Below are 27,919 nucleotides of genomic sequence, written 5' to 3' on the forward strand. Positions count from 1 at the left end.
CAACTGCCCATGCTGGTGACCCAACTCTGATAGCTCCCTGTCAACTGTGACCCAACTCTGATAGCTCCCTGTCAACTGTGACCCAACTCTGATAGCTCCCTGTCAACTGCCCATGCTGGTGACCCAACTCTGATAGCTCCCTGTCAACTGTGACCCAACTCTGATAGCTCCCTGCCAACTGTGACCCAACTCTGATAACTCCCTGTCAACTGTGACCCAACTCTGATAGCTCCCTGTCAACTGCCAGTGCTGGTGACCCAACTTTGATAGCTCCCTGTCAACTGCCAGTGCTGGTGACCCAACTTTGATAGCTCCCTGTCAACTGCCCATGCTGGTGACCCAACTTTGATAGCTCCCTGTCAACTGCCTGGTGACCCAACTTTGATAGCTCCCTGTCAACTGCCCGTGCTGGTGACCCAACTTTGATAGCTCCCTGTCAACTGCCTGTGCTGGTGACCCAACTTTGATAGCTCCCTGTCAACTGCCTGGTGACCCAACTTTGATAGCTCCCTGTCAACTGCCTGGTGACCCAACTTTGATAGCTCCCTGTCAACTGCCCGTGCTGGTGACCCAACTTTGATAGCTCCCTGTCAACTGCCCGTGCTGCTGGTGACCCAACTTTGATAGCTCCCTGTCAACTGCCCGTGCTGCTGGTGACCCAACTTTGATAGCTCCCTGTCAACTGCCCGTGCTGAGACTGCGAAAGATGAACCGGGATGTGGCTGTGATTGGGACTGAGAGGCGTGTGACTGATGTCACTGAAACAGGGTGGATGATAGAGCAGCAAAGAACTAAACAAAGGACATAGGATGGAAGAGCAGCAAAGAACTAAACAAAGGACATAGGATGGTAGAGCAGCAAAGAACTAAACAAAGGACATAGGATGGTAGAGCAGCAAAGAACTAAACAAAGGATATAGGATGGTAGAGCAGCAAAGAACTAAACAAAGGACATAGGATGGAAGAGCAGCACAGAACTAAACAAAGGACATAGGATGGAAGAGCAGCAAAGAACTAAACAAAGGACATAGGATGGAAGAGCAGCAAAGAACTAAACAAAGGACATAGGATGATAGAGCAGCAAAGAAATAACAAAGGACATAGGACGGAAAGAAAGGAACGAAAAAACCAAACAAAGCAAAAGCTAGTTTCTTCAATGGTGGAAGAGAATAAGAATGCAGAAACGTGTCCTCCTGACATGACAGAGAAATAACAGCACCAACGCCAGCAATACCACTGAAAACCTCACCCCCTCCCCTCCCCTCCCCTCCCCCTACTGCCATTTCAAACCAACAGACCACAGTAGTGACCATCACACACACACACATACCATAAAGCAGAGAAGGAAAAACAATGATGAACAGACTGCTGCGAGCATTATGAACAGGGTACTGTACTTCAATGTTAAATACTTCTGTCGCTACCCATCTCCGGTCAAAATGCATGGGAAGAAAAATGAAAAAAAAAAAAGTACAAAATCAAATTATTGGCAAGTGTCACCAAAAAGATTAGCTCTGTACAAATCAGAAACGCTTCCAAAGAAAGAAAAAAAGACAACTTTTTTTTTTGTACAGTTATCATAAGTACACACGCTGTACTTTAAAAGTATGTACACGTCCTATGTACAAATTTTTACATTTTTAATACATCTTGTTCTCTCCTCTTCCTCATCTCCCATCCAACATCCCCCTCCCACAACCCCCCCACCCTCCCGGCCCCCCTCAAAAAAAGAAGAAAAAATGATGCACATTAACGCATAAGACATGAATGCAAATCCATTTGATGATCAGGTGAAGACAACATTATATCAATGAATCGGTTTCAATATGCAAGGTATAACAAAATGTGAAGCCCCATGCGTTGAGAAACAAATCAACTGCAGGAACAACCAACACCTTTATGCTTATTCCCCCCACCCCCACCCCCCTCCCCAACGTCAAACGTTGCATTGTATATGACACATCACTTCTTATACAAAAATAGTGCTTCTTGACATTAACCAGTCTCCACACACAAACACCCAAATAACACATGCCCATGTCATGACACAAACAACATATACCAATTCAGAAGCCACAAAAGCAACAGCACACAGACTTATGCATGTGAATTTAGTTCTGATTAATGACAAAAAATTACTGGTACCATACTCTTCCTGAATGAAGCAACATGTGTTAAATGTGTATACATGCAAGTGTATGTATGTGTGGACATGTGTGTGTAAATGCGGGGTGTAGTTAAAATGCAATGAATGTTAGTATCTAAAAAAATCTACATGTGCAATACATTTCCTGAAGTTTCACTATTAACAATAATACAAGTGTTGCTAATAAACCAAATCCTCCACGAAAACTAAAAAGACAATGACTTGAACACAGTTTCAGTCCATCAAATATTCTCTTAGATTCATGCTTTTAACTCACTCCAGACGATGAAACGCTATAGCGTTCCTGACGTACAGTAGAGTTCCAGACAATTGAACGCTCAAGCGGTTTCGACAATTAAAAATTCTCCTTGTTTTCCTCATGGGGTAGCATAATAATCGGAGCTACACCGGGCATTGCAAATGTGTCAAGGGTCGAATGGAAAGTTTTTTCATGAGATTTCATAACACCACAGCAAGCCCACACAACAAACTTATCTGCATATGTATTGAAAATGGCGTTGCAGGCGATACAAGTGAAATTTTTTTTTAGCAAACTAGATCACGACAGCGGCTTTTACCGCTGCTGAAGTGATTGAAATGCTTCAAACTGAAGGTTTCAACATTGACAAGGATGATGAAGAAGTTGGATTAATTATCTGCAGTGAAGAAAGCTTCCAGCAAGAAGGTACTGATCGTGACTCAGCTTCTGACAGCAGTGAAGAGGGAGGGGGGTGGGCGTTCACACGACATGAGGAGAGGGGTCAGTGGGTCAAGTACAGTGAGTTTCATTCAGTTACTTTATGTTTTGTATTTTTTGCGATTTTTTTTCCTAACCCAAGCAAATGGGACGTCTGTAGGGAAAAGCAAGGGAGAGAACTATTCACCCGGAGTGAGTTAAAGCTGACCAAAAAAAAACCACCAAAATCAGAAAGAGACTGAAAACAAAGAAGGCATGGAGGCATACTGGTCAAACAGAAAATGAAAGAGAACATAACAAACACTATCACACACACATACACACACTCACACACCACACACACAAATCATGAACTGCCACCAAGTGACCGATGCCACCAAGTAAACTACACTACAAAACTGACAACAAAATCCCAGGAGCGTGAGGAGGCATGGTCCAATAAAGTATGTCACACAAACTTGTCATGAGAACCCAAACCCAGGCAGACACATCCAGAAGCAAAATGAAAACATCCAGCAACAAAAACAACAAAAGGAAGTCCGTCAGTGTTTTATGTAGCCGACAAAAACAACAACAAAATCTACCAACAACAGCAACAACAAAATCTACCAACAACACCAACAACAAAATCGAAAAGGCATGGACAAACAAGCATCTCCCTTTCAATGCAATCAACAACAACAACAACAACAAAAATCCACATCTGATTTATAACCCCCCCCCCCCCAAAAAAAAAAACCCAACAAAAACCCATCACTTTTCAATCAATTTATAACAACGTCATATTCTATGATAATAAAGATCAACACAATTGCATCTACAACTGAAACAGCTCAAACAAATTTCCCAAAGGAAAAAAAAGAGAGAGAAAAAAACAATAAAACACAATAATCTGACAAAAGCAAACAGATCAACTACCCAATTTTTTCATTAAAAAAAACACAACAGAATGACAAAATGAAACAATGAAAAAAAAATTGACCATACAAATACATTTTCAATAAATACAAATGATATTGGGGAAAAATAGAAGAAAAAAAAAGAAAAAAGCAGCAACGTTGCACATTATCTGACACAGCTCCTCTTTCCTTCTACTGTGACAAGGAAGGAAGTCGGGAAATCACTCCAGACAGACAGAGAGGTGGAGGAGATCCCAATCCTTGCCCCACACTCTGCCTCACCATCAGAGCACAATAACAAATGACTAGTATTTGCCTTGGCTGCACACAGCCCTCCAGAAAACACTCATTAACCGTTTTTTTAACCGACTAATGAAACAGAAAAAGAGCAGAGGCAACCAGGCAAGTGTAGAGCTCCCCCCCAAAAACATCCACAAACCAGACTTTACCCAAACAATGAAAAAGAAAAAGCGAGACGAGCCAAAAGAACGGATCAATGTCAAGCTGGACGAGCAATTTCAGTCAGATTCTTTCCATCCAAACACGAAGGCTGTAACTGCTGAAATCTTCAACAACACTTCAGGCTGACTGACCAGAAACAATTTTCCAACTTAAAAAACAAAACAAAAAAACAAACAAACAAGGTTCTAACCACTGACTTATACAGGTTAACACGATCAACTGAGTCTCTTTGCAAACTGTCATTTTTCCAGCCATCACATTACAAATCAGTTACCATTCTGTCTTTTCACACACAAAAAAAAACCAAACCATAACAACTCTCTAGACAAACCACAAGTGTCTTAACACCAGAAAACCATGTTCACTTTCCAACTAACCACAATGACAGCTTTCTAGCCAATCACAAATGCCTTTACACCAGAAAACCATGTCAGCTTTTTAGCCAACCATTTTGATTTTCCAGCAACCACAAGTGTCTTTACAGCAGAAAACTGTATCTTTCTCGCCTATAAGTGTCAAACACTAGAAAACCATGAAACCTTTCTTGCTAACCACACGTGTCTTCACACAACAAGTGTCTCCACACCAAAAAACTATGACAGCTTTCTAGACAAACCACATGTGTCTTTATACCAGAAAGCAACGACAATGGTGTGAAACGCTCCCTCAGTCTGGCTATGCAAGTAAGTGATTATTGTCACCAACAGGTAGCTTAACAGACTGTGTCCTAATTACCCTAAACAAGAACAGCACTACCGAACACCATCAAAGTGACTCAGCAGCGGTGCAGGGTCTCCTGTGGTGTGTGGCCTCCTGGCAACCTAACACTGCTAGTTCCCTGTGTACTGATGACAATGAGACTGTGACAGATGAAGCCAGGTGTGGCTGTGAATGGGGGACCCAGAATGACCAGCATGGGAGTCATCCCAATGAAAGACACCAAAAGTGTCTCTACACCAGAAAACCACGACAGCTTTTCTGCCAACACAAACTTCAAAAGATCCACACCTCCGCTGACACAATTTCAGTGTCTCTGACTTGGATGACCATGACTGTGTTCTAAGCCACTTTCGGGGGGGTAAGCTGCTCTTGGTGTTTGTCATTTAGCATCCCTGGAGTACATGATTTGAGACATCAAATTATTTCTACAATCTCTTGACAATGTGCCCATCTCAAATTTGAAGAACATTACCTATGTTTATCTCTCACACGTTTGGTGTTTTCAAATATAGATGGCATACATAAGGAACAGGCTGTAAAAAGTGGTGTGTTTTTTTGTTTTTTGGGTGTGTTTTTTTTTTAATGTAGCCGACATCAGACTAGCAAACATCTGACTAAACTATGAAAAAAAAATCTAAACATTTTTTTTTTTTTTTTTTTTAAAGTAACCCAACCAACTAAAGCGTCCATCAACATTTTACCTTCTTTCAAGATTTCAGAAATTGAACCAAAAATTCTAAGTCACAGAAAGGGCTCTCTAGAACACATCTGGAATATTCTGTGATATGGTTGAAAACAGGTCATCAGTTTCTGTCACATTCCACAGAACACCACAGCACTTGTGAGCGTAAGTGTGTGTGTGTGTGTGTGTGTGTGTGTATGCGTATGTACCTGTGCATCTGTGTGTGTGTGTTCATAGCTGCCAAGCGTTGGGAAGCAAAATGAGAAATCCGGCTGGGAGAGGGGACGCAGGGTGTGTAGCCCCATCCCTACAAATGACAGTGGTCCAGGCTTGCATCTTTAAATAACTTTCTTTCTCCGACACTGAAAAATCAAAAATTCTTCATCACCTGGAAAGAACCACCAGCAAACACAAAACACACCACAGCAGCAGATAAATAACTTTGCGCTGAAGACAGCATCCATTCCATACGTATAGCATACCGTGGTGATTTATTTCTGCGAGATACACTGCAAGGACAATGTGCATGAGTTTTGTTTCTCAAGCCCTCAGGAATATGAAAATGTTGAAGAAAATATCATCTTTATGCCAAATATGTTAAAAAATACAACAAGTGGAAAACAGGACAGGTGACAAGCTCTGTGTGTGTACATGTGCACATGCTTGTGCATGTGATGAAGTATTTGAATCAACAAGGAAAAAAAACATATCCCTGGGTTTCAATCTAACAGTTCAAACTCTACCAGTATGGGCAACAAATTGCACCTAACACAGCAAGACTGACCCTAACTCCATGCTCACCCACATCAACCAAACAACATACATTCAGAAGATAAAGAAAATTTTAAATAATTTTAAAAAATCACTCCTCTTTAATAACCACGACAAAATCTGACGTTTCTCTGTTTGGAAGCTGTAGTATAGGAAACAGTCTTCCATAATTAGAATATATAAATCTAATTAGTTCAGGGAAAGCAACATACATGCACATGTGCATGCTCATGTGCACACACATACTCCTGCAAAACACAAGGGGTGGTGGTGGGGGGATTTGAATTCCAATGTCTCACAAATGGCTAAAACATAGGAGGTAAAACACATCCAAATATTTTGAAAAACAAAATCTGCTATTCTGGATGGAATTTAAAACAGGTTGGTCGATCATATGACTTTCTGGGTGTTCTGAAAATTTGCTTTAATACCTGCCTTCATATATATTCATCAGTGTGTGAAACAATGTTGCCACCATCTGGCTGTTTATTAGAAAAATGTTGATTTTCTGAAATAAAAATCACTGCTGGAACATTTATAAATGGGAAGGCTTGAAAGACGTCATTGATATTTATTCGGCTTAAAACACACTTGCTGAAAAAAAGCTTACATCTAATGTTATCACACACACACACACACAGGCAACTCAAACCGGGTTTACACATATACCCAATATCTTCACACACACACACACACAAATATAAAAATAATCATGGAGATATTACTGACCAGTAAAATCTGCAATGACAAAGCGGTCATCACACCATGCCCAAAGCAAAACCATTGTTATCTGTGAATTTTATCTTACAATAATTATAGCTCACAATCAATTAATACAATGCCTGTCGCTCCAAACTACACTGCTCTCGTATCAACTGGCTCATTTTATCCTTGCTATTTCTGCACAATTTTCAAGACGTCCAATCCTGGAGCAACAAGGTGAATCCAAATTAAAGCATCCCAAGTCATGATCATTTAACACACCCTCTAAACAAATGATTACAGTTCAGGACAGACGTTTCCTGCTGTTAAAGACAGGATTTTTTTTTAATTAGAGGGAAAATACCAACGAAAAGAAACTACACTCAGGTGACAACAACAAAAAGCAACCACCAAACTTCCAGCAAAATATTCAGCTTCATCGTTCAACAACAGTGGTAAAAACCCCCATCTCACTAAAGCTATGGGTGAAGGGGGAAAAAAAAAAAAAAGATGTGAATGAATGACGACTCTGCCCCAATTCTGTGAACACCAGCAAAAAGATGATGATGATGACACCCACTATCTATGGCACCGTGCTGCTGCATTACCAAGAAGTCTGGTTTCATCAGCAAAGGGCAAGAGACTTCCAGAGACCTCCACAAAACAAGACAGAATGAACAAAATGGTGGTGAGCGTCAAACACAGACACCACCTGCTTCCTCCACTTCACAACTGTTACAACCTCAACTCAGGTGGGGGGGTGGGGAGGGGAGGTCCAAAACTCCCAAGGGGAAATTCCATAGACCCGAAAAAACAACTGGAAAATTACACGGGAACTTGGCACTAAAAGAAAAAAACTCACATCAACCAGTGACAAAATAATCAGTATTTGATTGTGGTCACTCTACGGAAGGAAGGAAAGAACCTGTTCATCTTTGCATAAAATCAGACCTGAATTTCGCACAAACATTGCTGCAAACTTCTTTCACATGAGGAAACAAAACTTTTGACTTTAGCATGTGAATTGGACTCATTTTGGGGGCGGATCCCTTTTTGAATGAGGCAGCATTCAATGAGATTCACATCTACCAGGTCCACTGCTTGAACAAATGGCTTCCCTGTTAACCCTTTCACCGCCAAGCTCGCATTTATGCACAGGCGTGGTAGAGGACCCATGTCACTGAAAGGTGACCATTCCTTGGTCTGTTATCCATGAACCTACTGCTCTTAATGTTCGGTGGTAGGATAGGCCATATTTTCTACACATCGCAGAGGGAATCCCCAGCTATTCTTAGCCACTGTCTTTTTCGTGTTTATACCACAAGGGAATTTTGTACTCTAAACTGACTGGCGGTGAAAGGGTTAATGCATGTGTTCATTGAGGATAACTCCATCAAAAGCAGTCTCCTGAGTCACCCTCCTGCTGCCTGGGCTGCATAACATTGTTCACCAAAAATCTATTCCTCCTCTTTGCTTCACATTCCTTCTTCCATGACAAGACTTCATTCAAATTTCTCTCATTTTCAACACAGAGTGCTTGGTTTGATTGTGCTGGCGTCCTCTGGATTCAATCAAAACTGGCAGGTAAATTTCATCTCTGTGGATATACTGCTCTTTTATTCACATGCACATTTTACATTTCTTTGCAGGCAAATTTCGTATCATACTGGGGTCTATGGAATTTCACCTTTTTCTTCCCTTTGAAATATGGCTGTTCCAAACCAGGCCTGGCATTGTGTGAGAGCAATCCTCTAATAAAGACGTACACATCTGGTTATTCCCACACCTACCCTCTCTCACCCACCCCCATCCCACTCTGAAAGCCAACAGCCAGCGTGCTGACACACACCATGACTGCACTCACAACGCTTCACACCTCTTCCCTTTCTCAGGGCATTCAAAACCAAAAAAAAAGCAACTTCCAAACCAATCTATGCATATCTTTACTGACTGCTCAAATGACTGGAGCGCTCAGGCGAGCACACAGGGACAAACGGTACTGACAATCCTGACAGTCCCTAGGCCAGGCACTGCTCACCTTAATTCACACAACAAAGTGGCATAAATACAAACCAACAATAACAACAAAATCATTCTATGCAATATCAACTAGAAAGTAAACACCCCTTTTCTCCTTCACACACATTTCAATAACATGGATAAATATAACAGTGAAAGAAAAGGGGAAACAGAGTCATCAACAGAAAGTAATCAAACGCCACGCCTCCAACTGAACCCATCCATCGTCAAGGTCTCGCTTTCACTACGACTGTTCCAAAAAAACAAAAAAAAAGCCAGACAATGCAGCACAAGTCCTCTGGCAGAAGTGTTGCCACAAGTACAACGAACACACACATGGCATCCCTCAACCCCACCACAACCCTTTCCCCCCTCCCTCCTTCCAGTTGGTCTGGCGAACGTCCCATCCATCCATCCATCCACCCCCTAGGTCCAGGGACAAGGAATAGGGATTCAGATACCACCTCCCCCTAGGTCCAGGAACAAGGGAAGGGATTCAGATACCACCTCCCCCTAGGTCCAGGGACAAGGGAAGGGATTCAGATACCACCTCCCCCTAGGTCCAGGAACAAGGAATAGGGATTCAGATACCACCTCCCCCTAGGTCCAGGAACAAGGGAAGGGATGCCCATCCCACCTCCCCCTAGGTCCAGGAACAAGGGAAGGGATGCCCATCCCACCTACCCCCTCAGTCCGAGGACAAGAGACAGGGATGCAGATTCCACCTCCCCACAAGTCCGTGACCAAGAGAAGGGATGCCCATCCCACCTCCCCCTTCAGTCCAGGGACAAGAAAAGGGATGCAGATCCCACCTGTCATAAGCGGTCAGGGTGGATGGGTGTGAATCCCCCCCCTTGCCCGGCGTGGTGATCCCCCAGCCCGTGCTTGGCGCTCATGTCCGACATCTCGGCGTGCTGCCCAAAGTGGGGGTTCTCCGAGGAGTCGGTCATGTGGATGTCGGTCAGGTCCGTCATGGGCAGGAAGGCTGGCACCGGCTGCTCCTTGTGGGCGTTGTGGTGGTGGTGGTGATGGTGGTGGTGGTGGTGGGTGTGGTGGTGGGGGTGGTGGGGGTGGGAGGAGAGGGCGGGTGGGGGGGCCTGGGGAGGGAGGCAGCTGCGGGGCACCGTCTGCTCAGGGCTGCCCTCTTCCAGACTGCTGGAGGAGATGCTGGGAAACAGAAATGGGGCCAGCTTGGACGCTTGTGGTCACAGCCACTCACACACAAATGTTAACAAACAGAAACCAACAATAACCAAACAACCAAACAATAACCAAAAGAACACCGAACAATAATGTATCCCAAAATGAAATCATGGTGTTTAAAGCCTCACTGACCACTAGGGCCATCTCAAGGCAATCACCATGTCAGCACTAATAGCCTCACTGACCACTAAGGCCATCTCAAGGCAATCACCATGTCAGCACCTAATAGCCTCACTGACCACTAAGGCCATCTCAAGGCAATCACCATGTCAGCACCTAATAGCCTCACTGACCACTAAGGCCATCTCAAGGCAATCACCATGTCAGCACTAATAGCCTCACTGACCACTAAGGCCATCTCAAGGCAATCACCATGTCAGCACCTAATGAGCCTCACTGACCACTAAGGCCATCTCAAGGCAATCACCATGTCAGAACCTAATAGCCTCACTGACCACTAAGGCCATCTCAAGGCAATCACCATGTCAGCACTAATAGCCTCACTGACCACTAAGGCCATCTCAAGGCAATCGCCATGTCAGCACCTAATAGCCTCACTGACCACTAAGGCCATCTCAAGGCAATCACCATGTCAGCACCTAATAGCCTCACTGACCACTAAGGCCATCTCAAGGCAATCACCATGTCAGCACCTAATAGCCTCACTGACCACTAAGGCCATCTCAAGGCAATCACCATGTCAGAACCTAATAGCCTCACTGACCAAGGCCATCTCAAGGCAATCACCATGTCAGCACTAATAGCCTCACTGACCACTAAGGCCATCTCAAGGCAATCGCCATGTCAGCACCTAATAGCCTCACTGACCACTAAGGCCATCTCAAGGCAATCACCATGTCAGCACCTAATAGCCTCACTGACCACTAAGGCCATCTCAAGGCAATCACCATGTTAACACCTAATAGCCTCACTGACCACTAAGGCCCTCCCAAGGCAATCACCATGTAAAACCTAATAGCCTCACTGACCACTGAGGCCATCTCAAGGCAATGACCATGTCAGCACCTGATAGCCTCACTGACCACTAAGGCCCTCTCAAGGCAATCACCATGTCAGCACCTAATAGCCTCACTGACCACCAAGGCCATCTCAAGGCAATCACCATGTTAACACCTAATAGCCTCACTGACCACTGAGGCCATCTCAAGGCAATGACCATGTCAGCACCTAATAGCCTCACTGACCACTGAGGCCATCTCAAGGCAATCACCATGTCAGCACCTAATAGCCTCACTGACCACTGAGGCCATCTCAAGGCAATCACCATGTCAGCACCTAATAGCCTCACTGACCACTAAGGCCATCTCAAGGCAATCACCATGTCAGCACCTAATAGCCTCACTGACCACTGAGGCCATCTCAAGGCAATCACCATGTCAGCACCTAATGTATCCCAAGCCACAGAAACTTACACATGAATATTTTCCTGTTTACAGCACATATACACAAGAGATGCCCCTGGCATATAAACCAGTCTGTACAATTCATCACTTATTTAACACACACACACACACTCTTTATGCCTACACAGGACAGCCACTTATAACACAGCTAATATCTCGACAACACCTGACACAGTGAAAAAGCTATCCACAAACATCACAAGATGCTTGAACAATCTGATAAAGCGTGCCATATATATGCAAGTGAGTAACATTAACACTGCCTCAACCCCCTACTGTCCACCCTTCGTCTCTAATGTCTGTCATAAAAACTGTAAAATATAAAAACTAAAAATGAAAACTAACATTCTCAAAAAAACCCAACCCAACAACAAAAAACCTAGAAAAAACAAAACAAAACAAAAACAACCCTACAGGCAACAGGCATGGACACCAGTGAAATACATTCTCCACAAATCCATTTCAGAGCAGAAAAACTGTTCACGTAATACAAACATCACCACTTGTTTCTGAAATCTGCACCCCTCTGGTTATGCATCACTGCACGATTCATATCGGGTTTTAATCACAACACTGAAACAAACAACGTCAAATGTACGAACACTGTGTGTGTTGATTCTCTACCAGTCCACTGTTCTCATCCAGGGCCTGAGGCCTGTGACAGTGACTTGGGTTTGGACAGCCCCCACCACCAGCCTATCTCCCCTCATCCCCCCCACTCACCTGTGTACCAGAAGGTGGGGCAGGGTGACCCTATCTCCCCTCTCACCTGTGTACCAGAAGGTGGGGCAGGGTGACCCTATCTCCCCTCATCCCCCACACTCACCTGTGTACCAGAGGGTGGGGCAGGGTGACCCTATCTCCCCTCATCCCCCCCACTCACCTGTGTACCAGAAGGTGAGGCAGGGTGACCCTATCTCCCCTCATCCCCCCACACTCACCTGTGTACCAGAAGGTGGGGCAGGGTGACCCTATCTCCCCTCATCCCCCCCACTCACCTGTGTACCAGAAGGTGAGGCAGGGTGACCCTATCTCCCCTCATCCCCCACACTCACCTGTGTGCCAGAGGGTGGGGCAGGGTGACCCTATCTCCCCTCATCCCCCACACTCACCTGTGTACCAGAAGGTGGGGCAGGGTGACCCTATCTCCCCACTCACCTGTGTACCAGGATGTGAGGCAGGGTGACCATATCTCCCCTCTCACCTGTGTACCAGAAGGTGGGGCAGGGTGACCCTATCTCCCCTCTCACCTGTGTACCAGAAGGTGGGGCAGGGTGACCCTATCTCCCCTCTCACCTGTGTACCAGAAGGTGGGGCAGGGTGACCCTATCTCCCCTCTCACCTGTGTACCAGAAGGTGGGGCAGGGTGACCCTATCTCCCCTCTCACCTGTGTACCAGAAGGTGGGGCAGGGTGACCCTATCTCCCCTCTCACCTGTGTGCCAGAGGGTGGGGCAGGGTGACCCTATCTCCCCTCTCACCTGTGTACAAGAAGGTGGGGCAGGGTGACCCTATCTCCCCTCATCCCCCCACACTCACCTGTGTACCAGAGGGTGGGGCAGGGTGACCCTATCTCCCCTCATCCCCCACACTCACCTGTGTACCAGAGGGTGGGGCAGGGTGACCCTATCTCCCCTCTCACCTGTGTGCCAGAGGGTGGGGCAGGGTGACCCTATCTCCCCTCATCCCCCCACACTCACCTGTGTGCCAGAGGGTGGGGCAGGGTGACCCTATCTCCCCTCATCCCCCACACTCACCTGTGTGCCAGAGGGTGGGGCAGGGTGACCCTATCTCCCCTCTCACCTGTGTACCAGAGGGTGGGGCAGGGTGACCCTATCTCCCCTCATCCCCCACACTCACCTGTGTGCCAAAGGGTGGGGCAGGTTGCGTTCCGGAGTGCTGGGTCCAGTGTGGAACTTCTTGGGTGGGCTCAGGTAGTCGTAGCGGTCACCTCCGTCAGACTCCCCTGCAAACACACACATGCAACACCCAACACGGTGAAAAATACAGAACACAGAATGATTTCCCCCCTTGCAATGAAGGTTATATTAGACCAGAAAACATATACCAAGTTCCAGAAAAGATCATCGCCATCACAAATATGGAAAAAAAAGCAACAGCAAAAATCACACCAAGTAATCAGTTTCCATCAAATATTAGTGATGCATTGTATGGCAGTATACAAAGCGTATGTACATACACATTGACTGGATCACTTCACATAAGTTATATCATTCATTTTTGCAAGGGATTACACAGAATGATTTTCTGATCTCCTGCAACAAAAATTCGTTTGTGGTGTGTCACATAAACAATATACGAAAATCACAGTCAATCCATATGAATACGTAAAACACAGTATAAACCTAGTCATATACATTAATACAATAATCACAATCACACATATACAATAACCACAGAACGAAAATGGAATTAAACATGGACTTAATACTAAGCTATTCAAAGGTTATTCTATTATTGTTGTTTACAGCCTAGACTGTTTTTTTTTTGTTCTTATCCACATTATAAAACTGAAGGCAATTAGGTACAACAGAGGTTTACATATATATATATATATGAATACAAGTGAAATATAGAGATGTATGACTGCTGTTGTTTGTAACATGTAACAGTTTATACTGACTAAATAGCAGGGGAGGAGTTCAATCTTTACCAGTTTTACAATACAAAATCTTTCTGGATACCATGTTCACTATCAAAGGTAAATTAAAGAGTGGGGATGGTTTCTTTACTTTTTTTTCTTCTTCTTTTTTTTTTTTTAATAACTTTGCCCATGTTTGCTTATCCATTCTCCTTTTCACTGTTTTGTGTTTCCATCATCATTCTGCTAATGCATCCACATCTCTTTCACAATAATTATATCTTTCATTCACTATTACTGGATTTTCTTACTTTTCCCCTGACCTGACAAAGCTGTCTGTGCCAAGTCCAGAGACGTACAATGTAAACGTCACAGCATATGAAAGGGGAGCTAAGCAATGAGAAGACACACAGTGATGTACCCACATGCCTGCACACGCAAAGACACACACACACATTCACACACAGTACTCGCACTCACTTCCCCATGTACACAACACACACACACACACACACACACACACACAGAACTCACATTTACGCTTCAGAGGTGCCGTCTGTGTGGCGATGGGACTGAGACTTCTGCAACCAGAAGGATCATTATTCATTACATCACGCACAGTCATCAACACTACACAGTATAAAGCAGACATTCAATGCCGAAAAGACGTCCACAAAATATTAATGAAATGAAACAACAAAGTTGCAGTCACTGTCTGGGCAAAAAATTACAATCAAGAAAATGTGAAACGACACCTGAATGCCCTTGACTTCTCTGAAGTGAAAAGCCAGTAAAATAAGAACTTTAACGGAACACCCTGACTTTAGTTTAAGGGGAAATGCAGCAGGCTGTTAATCTCAACTCTGGAGCTCTACACATCACAGCGCCTGCCATAACAAGCTCACAATATTTCATCAAGTCCATGTATGAACTGGCTGCTTGTTCAATTTTTTTTTCTTTTTGTAAGAATTAATTCAAGACAGCCAAGATAGAGATAGAGAGACAGAGACAGAGAGAGAGGGAGAGAGACAGACTCAGACAGAAAAGAAAAAAAGAAACGAAACACACGGAATGGGATGAAGACGGCAGGTAATGGCAACAAGAAAGACAGCAAGAAAAACAGACACAGACACAAAGGCAGATACAGGGAAAGAGAGACAGACAGACACAGAAACAAAGGCAGATACTGGGACAGAGACACACACACAGACAGACACAGACACAAAGGCAGATACAGGGAAAGAGACACACACACACACAGACACAAAGGCAGATACAGGGAAAGAGACACACACACACACAGACACAGAAACAAAGGCAGATACAGGGAAAGAGACACACACACAGACAGACAGAGAAACAAAGGCAGATACAGGGAAAGAGACACACAGACAGACACAGAAACAAAGGCAGATACAGGGAAAGAGACACACACAGACAGACACAGACACAAAGGCAGATACAGGGAAAGAGACACACAGACAGACAGACACAGACACAAAGGCAGATACAGGGAAAGAGACACACACACAGACAGACACAGAAACAAAGGCAGATACAGGGAAAGAGACACACACACACAGACACAGACACAAAGGCAGATACAGGGAAAGAGACACACACACACAGACAGACACAGACACAAAGGCAGATACAGGGAAAGAGACACACACACACACAGAAACAAAGGCAGATACAGGGAAAGAGACACACACAGACAGACAGAGAAACAAAGGCAGATACAGGGAAAGAGACACACACAGAAACAAAGGCAGATACAGGGAAAGACACACACACAGACAGACACAGAAACAAAGGCAGATACAGGGAAAGAGACACACAGACAGACAGACACAGACACAAAGGCAGATACAGGGAAAGAGACACACAGACAGACAGACACAGACACAAAGGCAGATACAGGGAAAGAGACACACACACACAGACAGACAGAGAAACAAAGGCAGATACAGGGAAAGACACACACACAGACAGACACAGAAACAAAGGCAGATACAGGGAAAGACACACACACAGACACAGAAACAAAGGCAGATACAGGGAAAGAGACACACAGACAGACAGACACAGACACAAAGGCAGATACAGGGAAAGAGACACACACACACAGACACAGAAACAAAGGCAGATACAGGGAAAGAGACACACACACACAGACAGAGAAACAAAGGCAGATACAGGGAAAGAGACACACACAGACAGACACAGAAACAAAGGCAGATACAGGGAAAGACACACACACAGACAGACACAGAAACAAAGGCAGATACAGGGAAAGAGACACACAGACAGACAGACACAGACACAAAGGCAGATACAGGGAAAGAGACACACACACACAGACACAGAAACAAAGGCAGATACAGGGAAAGAGACACACAGACAGACAGACACAGACACAAAGGCAGATACAGGGAAAGAGACACACACACACAGACAGACAGAGAAACAAAGGCAGATACAGGGAAAGACACACACACAGACAGACACAGAAACAAAGGCAGATACAGGGAAAGAGACACACAGACAGACAGACACAGAAACAAAGGCAGATACAGGGAAAGAGACACACAGACAGACAGACACAGACACAAAGGCAGATACAGGGAAAGAGACACACACACACAGACAGACAGAGAAACAAAGGCAGATACAGGGAAAGACACACACACAGACAGACACAGAAACAAAGGCAGATACAGGGAAAGAGACACACAGACAGACAGACACAGAAACAAAGGCAGATACAGGGAAAGAGACACACAGACAGACACAGACACAGACACAAAGGCAGATACAGGGAAAGAGACACACACACACACACACACACACAAAGGCAGATACAGGGAAAGACACACACACACAGACACAGAAACAAAGGCAGATACAGGGAAAGAGACACACAGACAGACAGACTGGCAGAAACAGACAGAAAGGCAGGCATGAGAAAAGGCCACAAACGGATAAACAGACAAGCAGATCAAAACAAGATAAAAAGAAAAAGAAGAAGAACGACAATGAGGCAACAAAGACAAACAGAAGAATGGATACAACAATATACTGAAAACAGGAAGGAAAAAAAAAAAAAAAAAAGCTTTCAGAAGCAGATACAGACTTCAAGTAGGCTAACAGAAAGTAAATTAGCATGCAAACCAAAAAGCTGCAAACCTGCTGTTACACCATTACCTGATAAAATTTTTCCGTGTTGGACTGGGACTAGGACTGGGCGTGAAAGTGGTGTTTTTCACAGGAACTCGCATCGAAGGCGAAAAGCATTGCTGTGACAGAGAGAAAAAGAGAGAAAATGTGGATTATAAAAGGAACTCACATATTCATCCTGCATTATTCATTCATAACCCCTGCAGACGAGCAAACATATATTCGCATGAGTACACACACGTGCACACACACGCGCCAACACACACACACAAGGTACGCAAAAGCCAAATAGTCATTATCTCCCTTTTCTTCCCTTTACTATTATGGGTCATAATACACATGGCCTTCAGTCCTTTTTTTGTTGTTGTTGTTATTTCTATCCAAAAAAAAAGTATTTCTTTGCAGCCCCATCAAAAAACAAAACAAAAAACCAACACCAAAACAAACAAACAACAAAAACAACACATCATCACATCCATCCTTTGACAGTGTCTGTTAGGTGAGACCCCACAGGCAAAAAATGGTAAAAAAGTGTTCACATGTTTTGGGTTTTTTTCATTTTTTTGGTAGTTTTATGTGTCTACTTTCATTTCTTGTTGATGAATGTTCCAGAAAATGAATAAATGTGTGAAAATAAAGATCATTTGCAACCCTGGTGTGTCTACTTTTTTGTTGAAAATATGAAAGGTGTGCAATCCTGTCCGTTTTCAAGACTTGGATACAGCTAGAATTATCGTCTGCAACGCGGGAAGTGACCTATCAAAATGAGCGGGAAAGACCGCACTTTCACATGACGTCAGTAGAAACTGTGAAGGCTGCCTCCCCTGAGCAAGAAGAGACAAAGACTGACGTGGGTGTTTTCTAATCAGCTTCATCACCATGAAGCTCATTCGTCAGTCGCGAAACTTCCGATCGAGAACCGGTTTAGTTGTGAACTGCGCATGCGCACATATGCAAAACAGCTACTTCGGCGTTTCTATCGACGTCGGAGATTAACGAACATCCGGACAATACCAACGACTGACCGAGATCTCCATAAGCAGGGCTCGAACCTGCACCCTCCCAGTTGTCAGACATAATATGGAACACTTCACCACATAGGTTACTGCCCTTTGGCCTTCTTCTCACTTTCTGCTTCATATTTCAGCATAAGTACAATGACATCTTTTGTTTTATTCTAGTTTTCCTTCTTCAGTTCTTTGGAACAACATGTGTGTGTGTGTGTGTGTGTGTGTATAACTGTGGCGATAAAAATAATGCACAGAAAAAAAAAAGTGTATGAGACAACAGCCAAGAGACAGGAGGGAAAGAAATAACGAAGTGAGAAGAGATTACGATTCAGAGACAGCTAAATCATCAGTAATACACTTTACCTTCAGCCATACAGACAGACATGTAAAGAGGGTGACAGGCGCAACAGCTGAATGGTTAAAGTGTTGGACTTTCAATCTGAGGGGCCCGGGTTCGAATCACGTTGATGGTGCCTGGTGGGTAAAAGGTGGAGATCTTTACAGTCTCCCAGGTCAACATATGTGCAGACCTGCCAGTGCCTGAACGCCCTTCATGTGTATACGCAAGCAGAAGATCAAATACGCACGTTAAAGATCCTGTAATCCATGTCAGCATTTGGTGGGTTATGGAAACAAGAACATACCCAGCATGCACACCCCCAAAAGCGGAGTATGGCTGCCTACATGGCGGGTTAAAAACGGTCATACACGTAAAAGCCCACTCGCCTATAAACAAGTGAACGTGGGAGCTGCAGCCCACGAACGCAGAAGAAGAAGAAGACGACGACATGTAAAGAGACAAAGAGAAGAAACAGACAAACAAAGCCAGAAAACACGTACATGCTCCCTGAACGCTCACCTTTACGATACGTGTAGGTGGGGAGGGGGAGCCACACAGGAGGTTGGGGGTCGTCATGATGTGTAACGACTCGCTGAAGGACCGTGGGCGTCTGTGGGGCTCCGTCATCATGGCGTCTGGGTTGTTCTGCAACACGTCCCATCGTTCATTCCATATTTTCAAAATTCAACACCTTTTTTTTTTTTTTAGGACTTTTCCGGGTCATAAACTAGTTTGTAAATGCCTTGTACCCACTAAACATCCAAACCAAAAATTGTTCATATGGTAAAATATGTTGTAAATGCCACCTCTTTGAAAAAAAGAAATCAAAAACAGATGACAATTCAGTTTGCTATCTATGATCATGTTACTTTCCACAATGTTTCATGCCTTCAAAAGCACTTTTTTCATACCATGAAATTTCCAGGATTTCATAAACAGCGCGAACACATTCATTTTCCTCCCATCAGCCTTCAGGAAAACTGAATAGAAATCTAGTGCACACTACATCACTCAGTGAAGCAATCAGTGCTAACTAAAAAGGCCTATCAGAACTGAAGCAGACATTCAGACTGCTCTCACCGGGGAAAGCAAGTCACCACCATGCACAGCAACCCCCTTTTTTTTCCCCTATCAAAAGGAGGAGTTTGTATTATACTCCATGTTTGGTGTTACATATACTTACCATGTCAAACTGATGCAAACTAGGCCTATCGGTTTGCTCTGCCCGGCCAAATTTCGCGCGGCTAACAGTGAAAAGACGAGCAGTCTTGCCCCGGTCCGCTCTCAGCCAATCAAACGCTTCTAAAAGCTGTAAGCGTTGAATCATTCCTTTGGCCAAGGCTCTCCACGCCATCTTGTCAGGTTTACGCTCTGTATTTCTTTATCATAATCATCATAGTGGGTTTTTTCTACACAATTTTGTCACAGACAACTCTCTTGTTATCTTGGGTTCTTTTATGAACGCTGTGCAGACTACAAACATGGCCTACGTTTATCATCTCATCTGAATGACTAGCATCCAGACCACCAATCAAGGTCTAAGTGAAAGGGGAGAGATTTCTGGCAAGTGTGGGGTTCAATCCCACACCCTCAGACTCTGCTTGGGATGTATAGCCACTAGGCCACCACTACACTCCCCGTCCATACATGTGTCAGTGTGTGCAGCACTCACCAGCGACAGGCCATCCCAGAAGTTGGTCACCTGCCATGAACTGTGCACCTCTCTGAAACAGGCATTACATTCAATTACTCACAGCAACAACAGGCATTACACTCAATTACTCACAGCAACAACAGGCATTACACTCAATTACTCACAGCAACAACAGGCATTACACTCAATTACTCACAGCAACAACAACACAGTGAATAGCAACTGCACTGAATTACTGAAGACAAAAAATAATGCACCTCTCTGAAACAGGAATTACACTCAATTACACATTACAACAACAACACAATCAATAGTAACTGCATTGAATTACTGAAGACAAAAAATAATGCACCTCTCTGAAACAGGAATTACACTCAATTACACATTACAACAACAACACAATCAATAGTAACTGCATTGAATTACTGAAGAAAAAAAAATATACTGGAATTCTGTAAAAACTGATCTATAAAAAATTTTTTTAAATGTTTGTCCTCACTATCATATAAGTTTTCGTTGATATTGCGAACAAAATGTTAAGGGCTGGAATGTGAACATTTCCACGGACTCAAGACAATGCAGGAAACCTGTTCACATCAGATCAAGCAATATATATATATATCTGAATCGGCCAAACATTGAAGTAAATCAACCCTTTCCAGACTTTTCCTTGACTTCACCTCTCAAATACTATTGCGTATGAAATTCTTCCCACAGAAACTAATTTCAAGGCAAGGTGGTCAAACAAAGCTTGTAAATTATCAGAACATAAATGTTCAGAAGTTTAAAATGCAAAAAAACTTTTTACAGAGTAAGGCAAGGAAGTAGGCACATTAAAATATAATATCACAAACATTAACAAACACATGTATACACAAGCATGCACACAAGCACAAACACACACACATATACACACACAAACTGTGTGACTTACTTTTCGTGTGCTGTTTCTCTGTCGGTGATGTTGTTTTCTTCATGTTTTATCTGATTGACGCGATCTGTGGCCTTGGGCCCTGGTAACTGGCCCTGAACATAACATTTCACAATCACAGCAGTGCTAACTACTTTGAAATAGCACTCTAAACACCTGAGTCCTAACATTTCACAATCACAGCAGTGCTAACTACTTTGAAATAGCACTCTAAACACCTGAGTCCTAACATTTCACAATCACAGCAGTGCTAACTACTTTGAAATAGCACTCTAAACACCTGAGTCCTAACATTTCACAATCACAGCAGTGCTAACTACTTTGAAATAGCACTCTAAACACCTGAGTCCTAACATTTCACAATCATAGCAGTGCTAACTACTTTGAAATAGCACTCTAAACACCTGAGTCCTAACATTTCACAATCACAGCAGTGCTAACTACTTTGAAATAGCACTCTAAACACCCGAGTACATCAGATACAACAAAACAAAATCCTTAGTCTTCCACATGGTCCACAGTCTGAAATGCTGTCCAATATTTGTTACAAAAATAAACCATAACACTGCTACTGTTTTCAAAAGACTTGGTTATTTACAACAAATGTAAAAAAACAACAAAAAACAACTGTTCCTGTTTTCAATAAAGATTTGCAAGTATCCTAAGCATGCATTAACTGATTAAGCATGACTTATTCATATTTAAATGTGATTGTGAATCAGGTTAAAGATCACATAGCCTAAGGCTCAGCACAGGAAGGCAGAGTCCAATCATCTCCTGCCGCTTGAACCTTCTTCAACCAAAGTCAGGTACCCATTTACACCTTAAGTTACACTGTAGTTATAAAAACAATGTTTTCCCTGCCGCTTGAACCTTCTTCAACCAAAGTCAGGTACCCATTTACACCTTAAGTTACACTGTAGTTATAAAAACAATGTTTTCCCTGCCGCTTGAACCTTCTTCAACCAAAGTCAGGTACCCATTTACACCTTAAGTTACACTGTAGTTATAAAAACAATGTTTTCCCTGCCGCTTTAACCTTCTTCAACCAAAGTCAGGTACCCATTTACACCTTAAGTTACACTGTAGTTATAAAAACAATGTTTTCACTAAATCCTAAATTTACAAAATATCAAAAAGATACCATCCAATCAAATATATGTTGTCTTGCTGAAACAAATCAGGATTTAGAACTCAAGATTCAAGTTCAGTTTCTCAAGGAGGCATCACTGCATTCAAATAAAACCACATCGCTACACTACATCTGCCAGGCAGACTCAAGGCCTGACTAAGCGTGTTGGGTTACGCTGCTGGTCAGGCATCTGCTTGGCATATGTGGTGTAGCGTATATGAATTTGTCCAAACGCAGTGACGCCTCCTTGAGCTACTGAAACTGAAACTGAAACTGCCAGGCAGATACCTGACCAGCAACATAACCCCACACAATCAGCCACTGACGGCTTGAATTCAGTACCAATCAAGAAGGATTTCTTCTAAAAAAAAAATGTTCCCAGAGGACACCCCTTTTGTTGCCGTGGGTTCTTTTTCAGTGTGCCAAGTGCATGTTGCACACAGGACCAGTTTATCATCTCACCCAAATGACTGGACATTATTTGGTTTTCCAGTCACAACTTGGGAGAAAGGGTGAGAGCAGAAACAGATCCAACACCCTCACACAATCTGTATTGACTGTCTCTGGACCTTGCAATTGGAATGAACTTCCTCTTTCGCTTCGTCAAGTCTCCACACTCAGCTCTTTCAAGTCTGGCCTTAAAACCCACCTCTTCCCAAACTAGCCTCCCTTCCCTACCTCTTCCTTGTCTTTAGTTTCTCCAGTTTTAGAGTTATGCGTGCGGGAGAATGACTGGTGCGAAAGCGCTTAAATTTGTCTATTCACAAGATTCAGCGCTATATAAGTACCATTATTATTATTATTTTTAGATACGCGTCTTATCCACCCTGTCACCTTCCTCTCTAAACTTTCAACTCCAGATGCTTTCCTAACAAGGAAATAACTGTGTGTACCATGCTAGACTTACACTTACAGTTGATGATGCATGGTGGATTCCCATGTTGCTGGAACTGAGACGTCGCAGGCGACCAGCATCTGCATTCTTGAACGATGATGAGGGGCTGTTTAGGATGAAAAAAAAAGAAAAAGAAAAAAAATGCAATCCATCAGTAAACAATAATGTCAAACTGTAGACAATTGATAGAAAACAACTTATTCAATATCATGATCCAGCACGTCTTTTAATACAAACAATTCATAAATTATAAAATATATACTTTGATTGTTACTGGCGTTAATGCACTGAAGCAGAATGAATACTGATGCAGAACAGCTATCATGCTACGATACTGATAAACAATTCATTATTTTCCAATTTTATTCCAATATTGTAATAAACTTATTATAAAGAGTCTTCACAAATTCATCAAAACTAAAAGCTTTACTGGAATGTTCTGAGTAAATTTATGTTACAAATATGACAAATAAATGAACGCATAAAACAAGCCACTGGGATGGTACACATACTCCTGGCGACGTTTTGCTTCAGTGCCAACTATGACAATTCCAATGAATTTTTAACAATTTTAATGAATTTTTGATCTATAGGAAAGTTCCTACACTGGCAGGGAAGAAAACTGCCACCTGCAGCACTGTTTGCACATTGGACCTTGACGGAGGGGAATGGATATTTTTGTCCTGGGGCCCTCAATGGGTTCCCCCATTCAGTGCCAAGCCTATTCTTTCTGTGCTCCATGACAACAATTTCAGTACTTGCCTAGGGAATTTTTTGTCACAGAGGTAATAATCAACAGCCAAAAAAAATTCTACCAAGCAAAATACTGAAAGAATGTATAACCTATACTTTTCTAAAAGGAAAACAAACACTATCCAATTATGACAAATTCACTTACTGATCACCATTCTGGAAAACTTTTTTTTTTTTTTCAAAATAAAAATGGATGGAAATTTCTGTCTTGGGGCACTCAAGAAGTTAAAAAGACGAGGTTATTGGTTAAAAAGAATTTCTTCTGAGCTGTTCATACACTGCAGTCGATTACTTCTAGTTCTGTCAAGATTTAAACTCTTAAAAATTTTGTGGCTTGTTTTTTTTGTTTTTTTGTTGTTGTTTTTTTGGTTTGTTTGGTGTGTTTTTTTCATTTCTGTTGAACTTGTTTTGTCATTGTGATTGTTCTTGCTGTTGTTGTCCTTTTGTTTTTATTTTTGGTGGATGTTAACTTGCTTTTGTTTTTGCTTTTTGTTGCTGTTGTTGCTGTTTTTATCAGAAATTGACAGACAAGAGAGAAAATTCAGTCAGATTCAAGGTGATCACTGAGACAGTCTATAGACTAAACACAACATTTGCTTCCCAACATGACCCCGAGTTGAAACAATCTGGCAAAGCATTTTGCTTTCTCTCAAGTTCTTTCACTCTTCTCCAGCAGCAGCTAACACATTTCATTCAATTGAAGTGATCCAATATAAATACAAAGACTGATATCAGTGTCCCCTGGATGCCCCTTATCTTCCTGTGTCCTGTGGAGAAGTTTTCATCATTCATGACACTGCACCAGTGAGACAATGCACCATCCTTCAGACTGAAGCCTCAGACATTATCATGTGCCTCATGGTGTGGTTTGTCACTGTGACTATGTGAGAGGTGGTCAAGTGTAGAATGTCAGTCTATGCCAGAGGGCAGCAAAACTTCAGTTTGAAAAGATGGCCCATTACTCTGCCATCGTGGGAAAGTGGTCAGCTTACAATACATGTATCTCAGACTAGTGACTGGGTGGATGAGAGTTTGATCCTAATTTTATATCAAAAGCCCACCTTCTTCAGGCAAATGATTAAATCTTATAGCACCCTGGGATTATTCAGTCTGTGTCAATTACTACCAAAAGTTAAAAGTATCATCAGCTCAAATGGGAAAGATTGGGACTTCATGATCTGGTGCCATTCGCTTCAAACATGCTTCTGTTGGGATTGTTGTGTTGCTCAAATTTCCTGACCAACACTGCAGACCTGTGTTTATCTCAGGTCTGGCTGACACCAAGACAGTTGATTAATCTGCTTCATACCCCGTGACCACCACCAGAAATCTTCAAAGTTCACTGTTGCTTACCTTGTGATGTTTTAGCAAATAATTTCTATCAACATTGTGAACGTACACACAGAATAAAGCATTGACATGTAGTCCCAAACCTGAGTGAATTTCCATACAAGCAGCAGCAGCAGCAGCACCACCAGTCATCCTTATTATTCACCAAATTTCAATCAGAAAAAATGTACCCAAATCTGTGGCCATTCATGCCCTATAGAGATACAGCAGTTTTGATTTTAAACTATTCATCATTCATGACTATAAAGTACTTCTATGCATTCTAGTATTTTTACTCTACTTCCTTGCCTGTGGTACGTCAGTGTTGTTGCAGTCGACAGATGCAACCTTAAATCGGTTTGTTGTTTGTAATATCTATTACTAAGATAAGACATCAGTATGCGTCTTCATGTATTTGAATTCTTTTCAAATCTCTGAACTAAATACAAACCACTAGTTGCCATCTGACTGGCTCATGACCTTCACTTTCTAGTAAATGATAAGCATAAAAAAGCCATCATGTTTCCACTTACCTACTACCTCTAGATCCCATACACTAATCACTGAACTACAGTCTACAGACATCACACAACCAAACAATACACATGATATAGCTGGTAATTATACATATGTAGTTGTTTACCAGTTTATTCCCTGTAGTAGAAGTAATCTGTTTAACATATTTCTGCCTGCGCACATGCAGCCATTTGAAAGTACCAGTAAGCAGCAGTGCCTACTCAGTAACTCAACTGTCTGTTTTTCTTTTCTTTCTTTTTTTTAATGTTAAATATTTGATTCAGTGGCCTGATATTAATCAGAATACTTTTTTTTCAGGCAACATTCATCATTTTCAACAGCCACAAAACCACTTACACTAGCAGTATCATTTTGATTTTATATGCAGACAACCTGATGGGCGCAATAGCCAAGTGGGTAAAGTGTTGGACTTTCAATCTGAGTCGCGGATTCAAATCTTGGTAATGCCTGGTAGGTAAAGGGTGAAGATTTTCCCCATCTCCCAGTCCAATAAATGTGCAGACCTGCTAGTGCCTGAACCCCTTTCATGTGTATGTGCATGCAGAAGACCAAATACGCACAATAAGATCCTGTAATCCATGTCAGTGTTTGTGGATTATGGAGACACGAAAATACCAAGCATGCATCAACCACAACAGAGTCATTGGCAAGTCAATGTTGGTTGTGTAATGGATAGATAGAAAGAAAGAAAAACCTTGAGTCAGCAGATATTGCAGACAGAGAACTATGATGCAAAGCTCACTCAGTCTCACTGTCTCAGGAAATGTGTTAAGTTGAACAATATCTGGCCTTAGAAATCCAGCTTCTGTGAATCTCACAATGGAATAAAGACTGGCACAGAATCTGATACAGGCACTGGCACACTCTATGACCCAAAGAGAAGCTGTCTTTGTGGTAATACTATTGTTACAGTGCACATACTTTCCCGTTTCGATTTCTTACTCTCACATGTAACTTCATCTTTCATCAACTTTTGGTTGAATTCACAAAGGACCGATATAAGTTTTTATCACTATCAGAATTGTAGGATTGTAGTAAATACTGCACTGCAACTTTTGCATTGCACTAATCCAGTTAGTTCTAATATAAGTAAACAATCAAGAAAACAAGCAAATAAAATCAATAAATGTTCCAAAACTAACCTGGCTTCAACGCTCTGTGAAGCTGCCACCAACAGATTTATCATTGGGGCACTGTTGGATCTCTTGAGTGTTCCGCCCTGACTGTTTTGACCACTTGATGTGGATGGTGGGTCTACTTCCATGTTGGACGCTGACTGGCTCATTTCTATAGGTGCAGTATCCACTTCGAACACGTATCCAAATGAGGAAAAATCACCTTCGTCTGCTCAATGTCTCAGCTTTACGAACACGTGCTTACGTGTCTGCCCAATGGGCTTCACCTCGCACCACTGTTACTGTGTTTGATTTTTTATATTGTTTAAGTGATGGATCGATTGTGTCCTTGTTTCACTCACAGCCAAAATCCTACCGATTTCAAAATATGCAGTCTGAAAATATGCATCTTGACACACTTGTCACATCACACATCGGAAAAACGAGTGGAAGCTTGCACGGGTTCTCGATGCGTCGTTCTTTCTTTTCCCAACAAGTTAAAAACCAGGTACTGTAGAAAGAAGAGCAATCACCACAAATGCCAGCTTAAAAAATGGTCGAGTGACAGGTTCAATGGAGCTAAATTCGACAGAATGATTGATTATAACAAACATACGTTGTATGGCACAAACTTGCAATGGGCAAAACCGTTCTACACTGCCGCACAAGACCACAATAACAAAGAAAGTTCAATCAACCAAGCTGAAAGTTGGCAATA

At 42.7% G+C, this 27,919-nt stretch overlaps 1 protein-coding gene across 3 annotated transcripts; it reads right to left on the reverse strand.

The window, feature by feature from the left end:
* Positions 1-61: 61 nt before the first annotated feature.
* Positions 62-27,919, reverse strand: LOC143288957 (P2R1A-PPP2R2A-interacting phosphatase regulator 1-like). Of its 3 annotated transcripts, XR_013056157.1 has the most exons (10): positions 27,229-27,919; positions 23,480-23,573; positions 21,444-21,535; positions 20,528-20,579; positions 19,375-19,500; positions 17,533-17,624; positions 14,860-14,906; positions 13,584-13,689; positions 9,648-10,264; positions 62-9,561 (listed from the first exon to the last, which is right to left on the reverse strand). XR_013056157.1 is itself a non-coding variant. In XM_076597654.1 (9 exons), the coding sequence occupies exons 1-9, from the start codon at positions 27,369-27,371 to the stop codon at positions 9,913-9,915; spliced, it is 1,098 nt and encodes a 365-aa protein (XP_076453769.1). In that variant the 5' UTR covers positions 27,372-27,919; the 3' UTR covers positions 62-9,912. The 3 variants fall into 3 exon arrangements, 2 of the variants coding, with proteins under 2 accessions (XP_076453769.1, XP_076453768.1); XM_076597654.1 differs by having other exon boundaries at positions 62-10,264; positions 23,486-23,573; XM_076597653.1 differs by having other exon boundaries at positions 62-10,264.

The sequence above is a fragment of the Babylonia areolata genome, chromosome 13 (assembly GCF_041734735.1).
Source record: "Babylonia areolata isolate BAREFJ2019XMU chromosome 13, ASM4173473v1, whole genome shotgun sequence".
Taxonomy (NCBI): domain Eukaryota; kingdom Metazoa; phylum Mollusca; class Gastropoda; order Neogastropoda; family Buccinidae; genus Babylonia; species Babylonia areolata.

Excerpts from the sequence above, each read along its gene's own strand:
- LOC143288957 (XM_076597653.1), bottom strand. The coding sequence starts at position 27,371 with ATGAGCCAGTCAGCGTCCAACATGGAAGTAGACCCACCATCCACATCA. Across the intron at positions 21,536-23,479 it reads ATGCATCATCAACTGTAAGT|GGCCAGTTACCAGGGCCCAA; the intron begins GTAAGTCTAGCA and ends TGTTATGTTCAG. Across the intron at positions 10,265-13,583 it reads CCCCACCCTTTGGCACACAG|CATCTCCTCCAGCAGTCTGG; the intron begins GTGAGTGTGGGG and ends TCTGTTTCCCAG.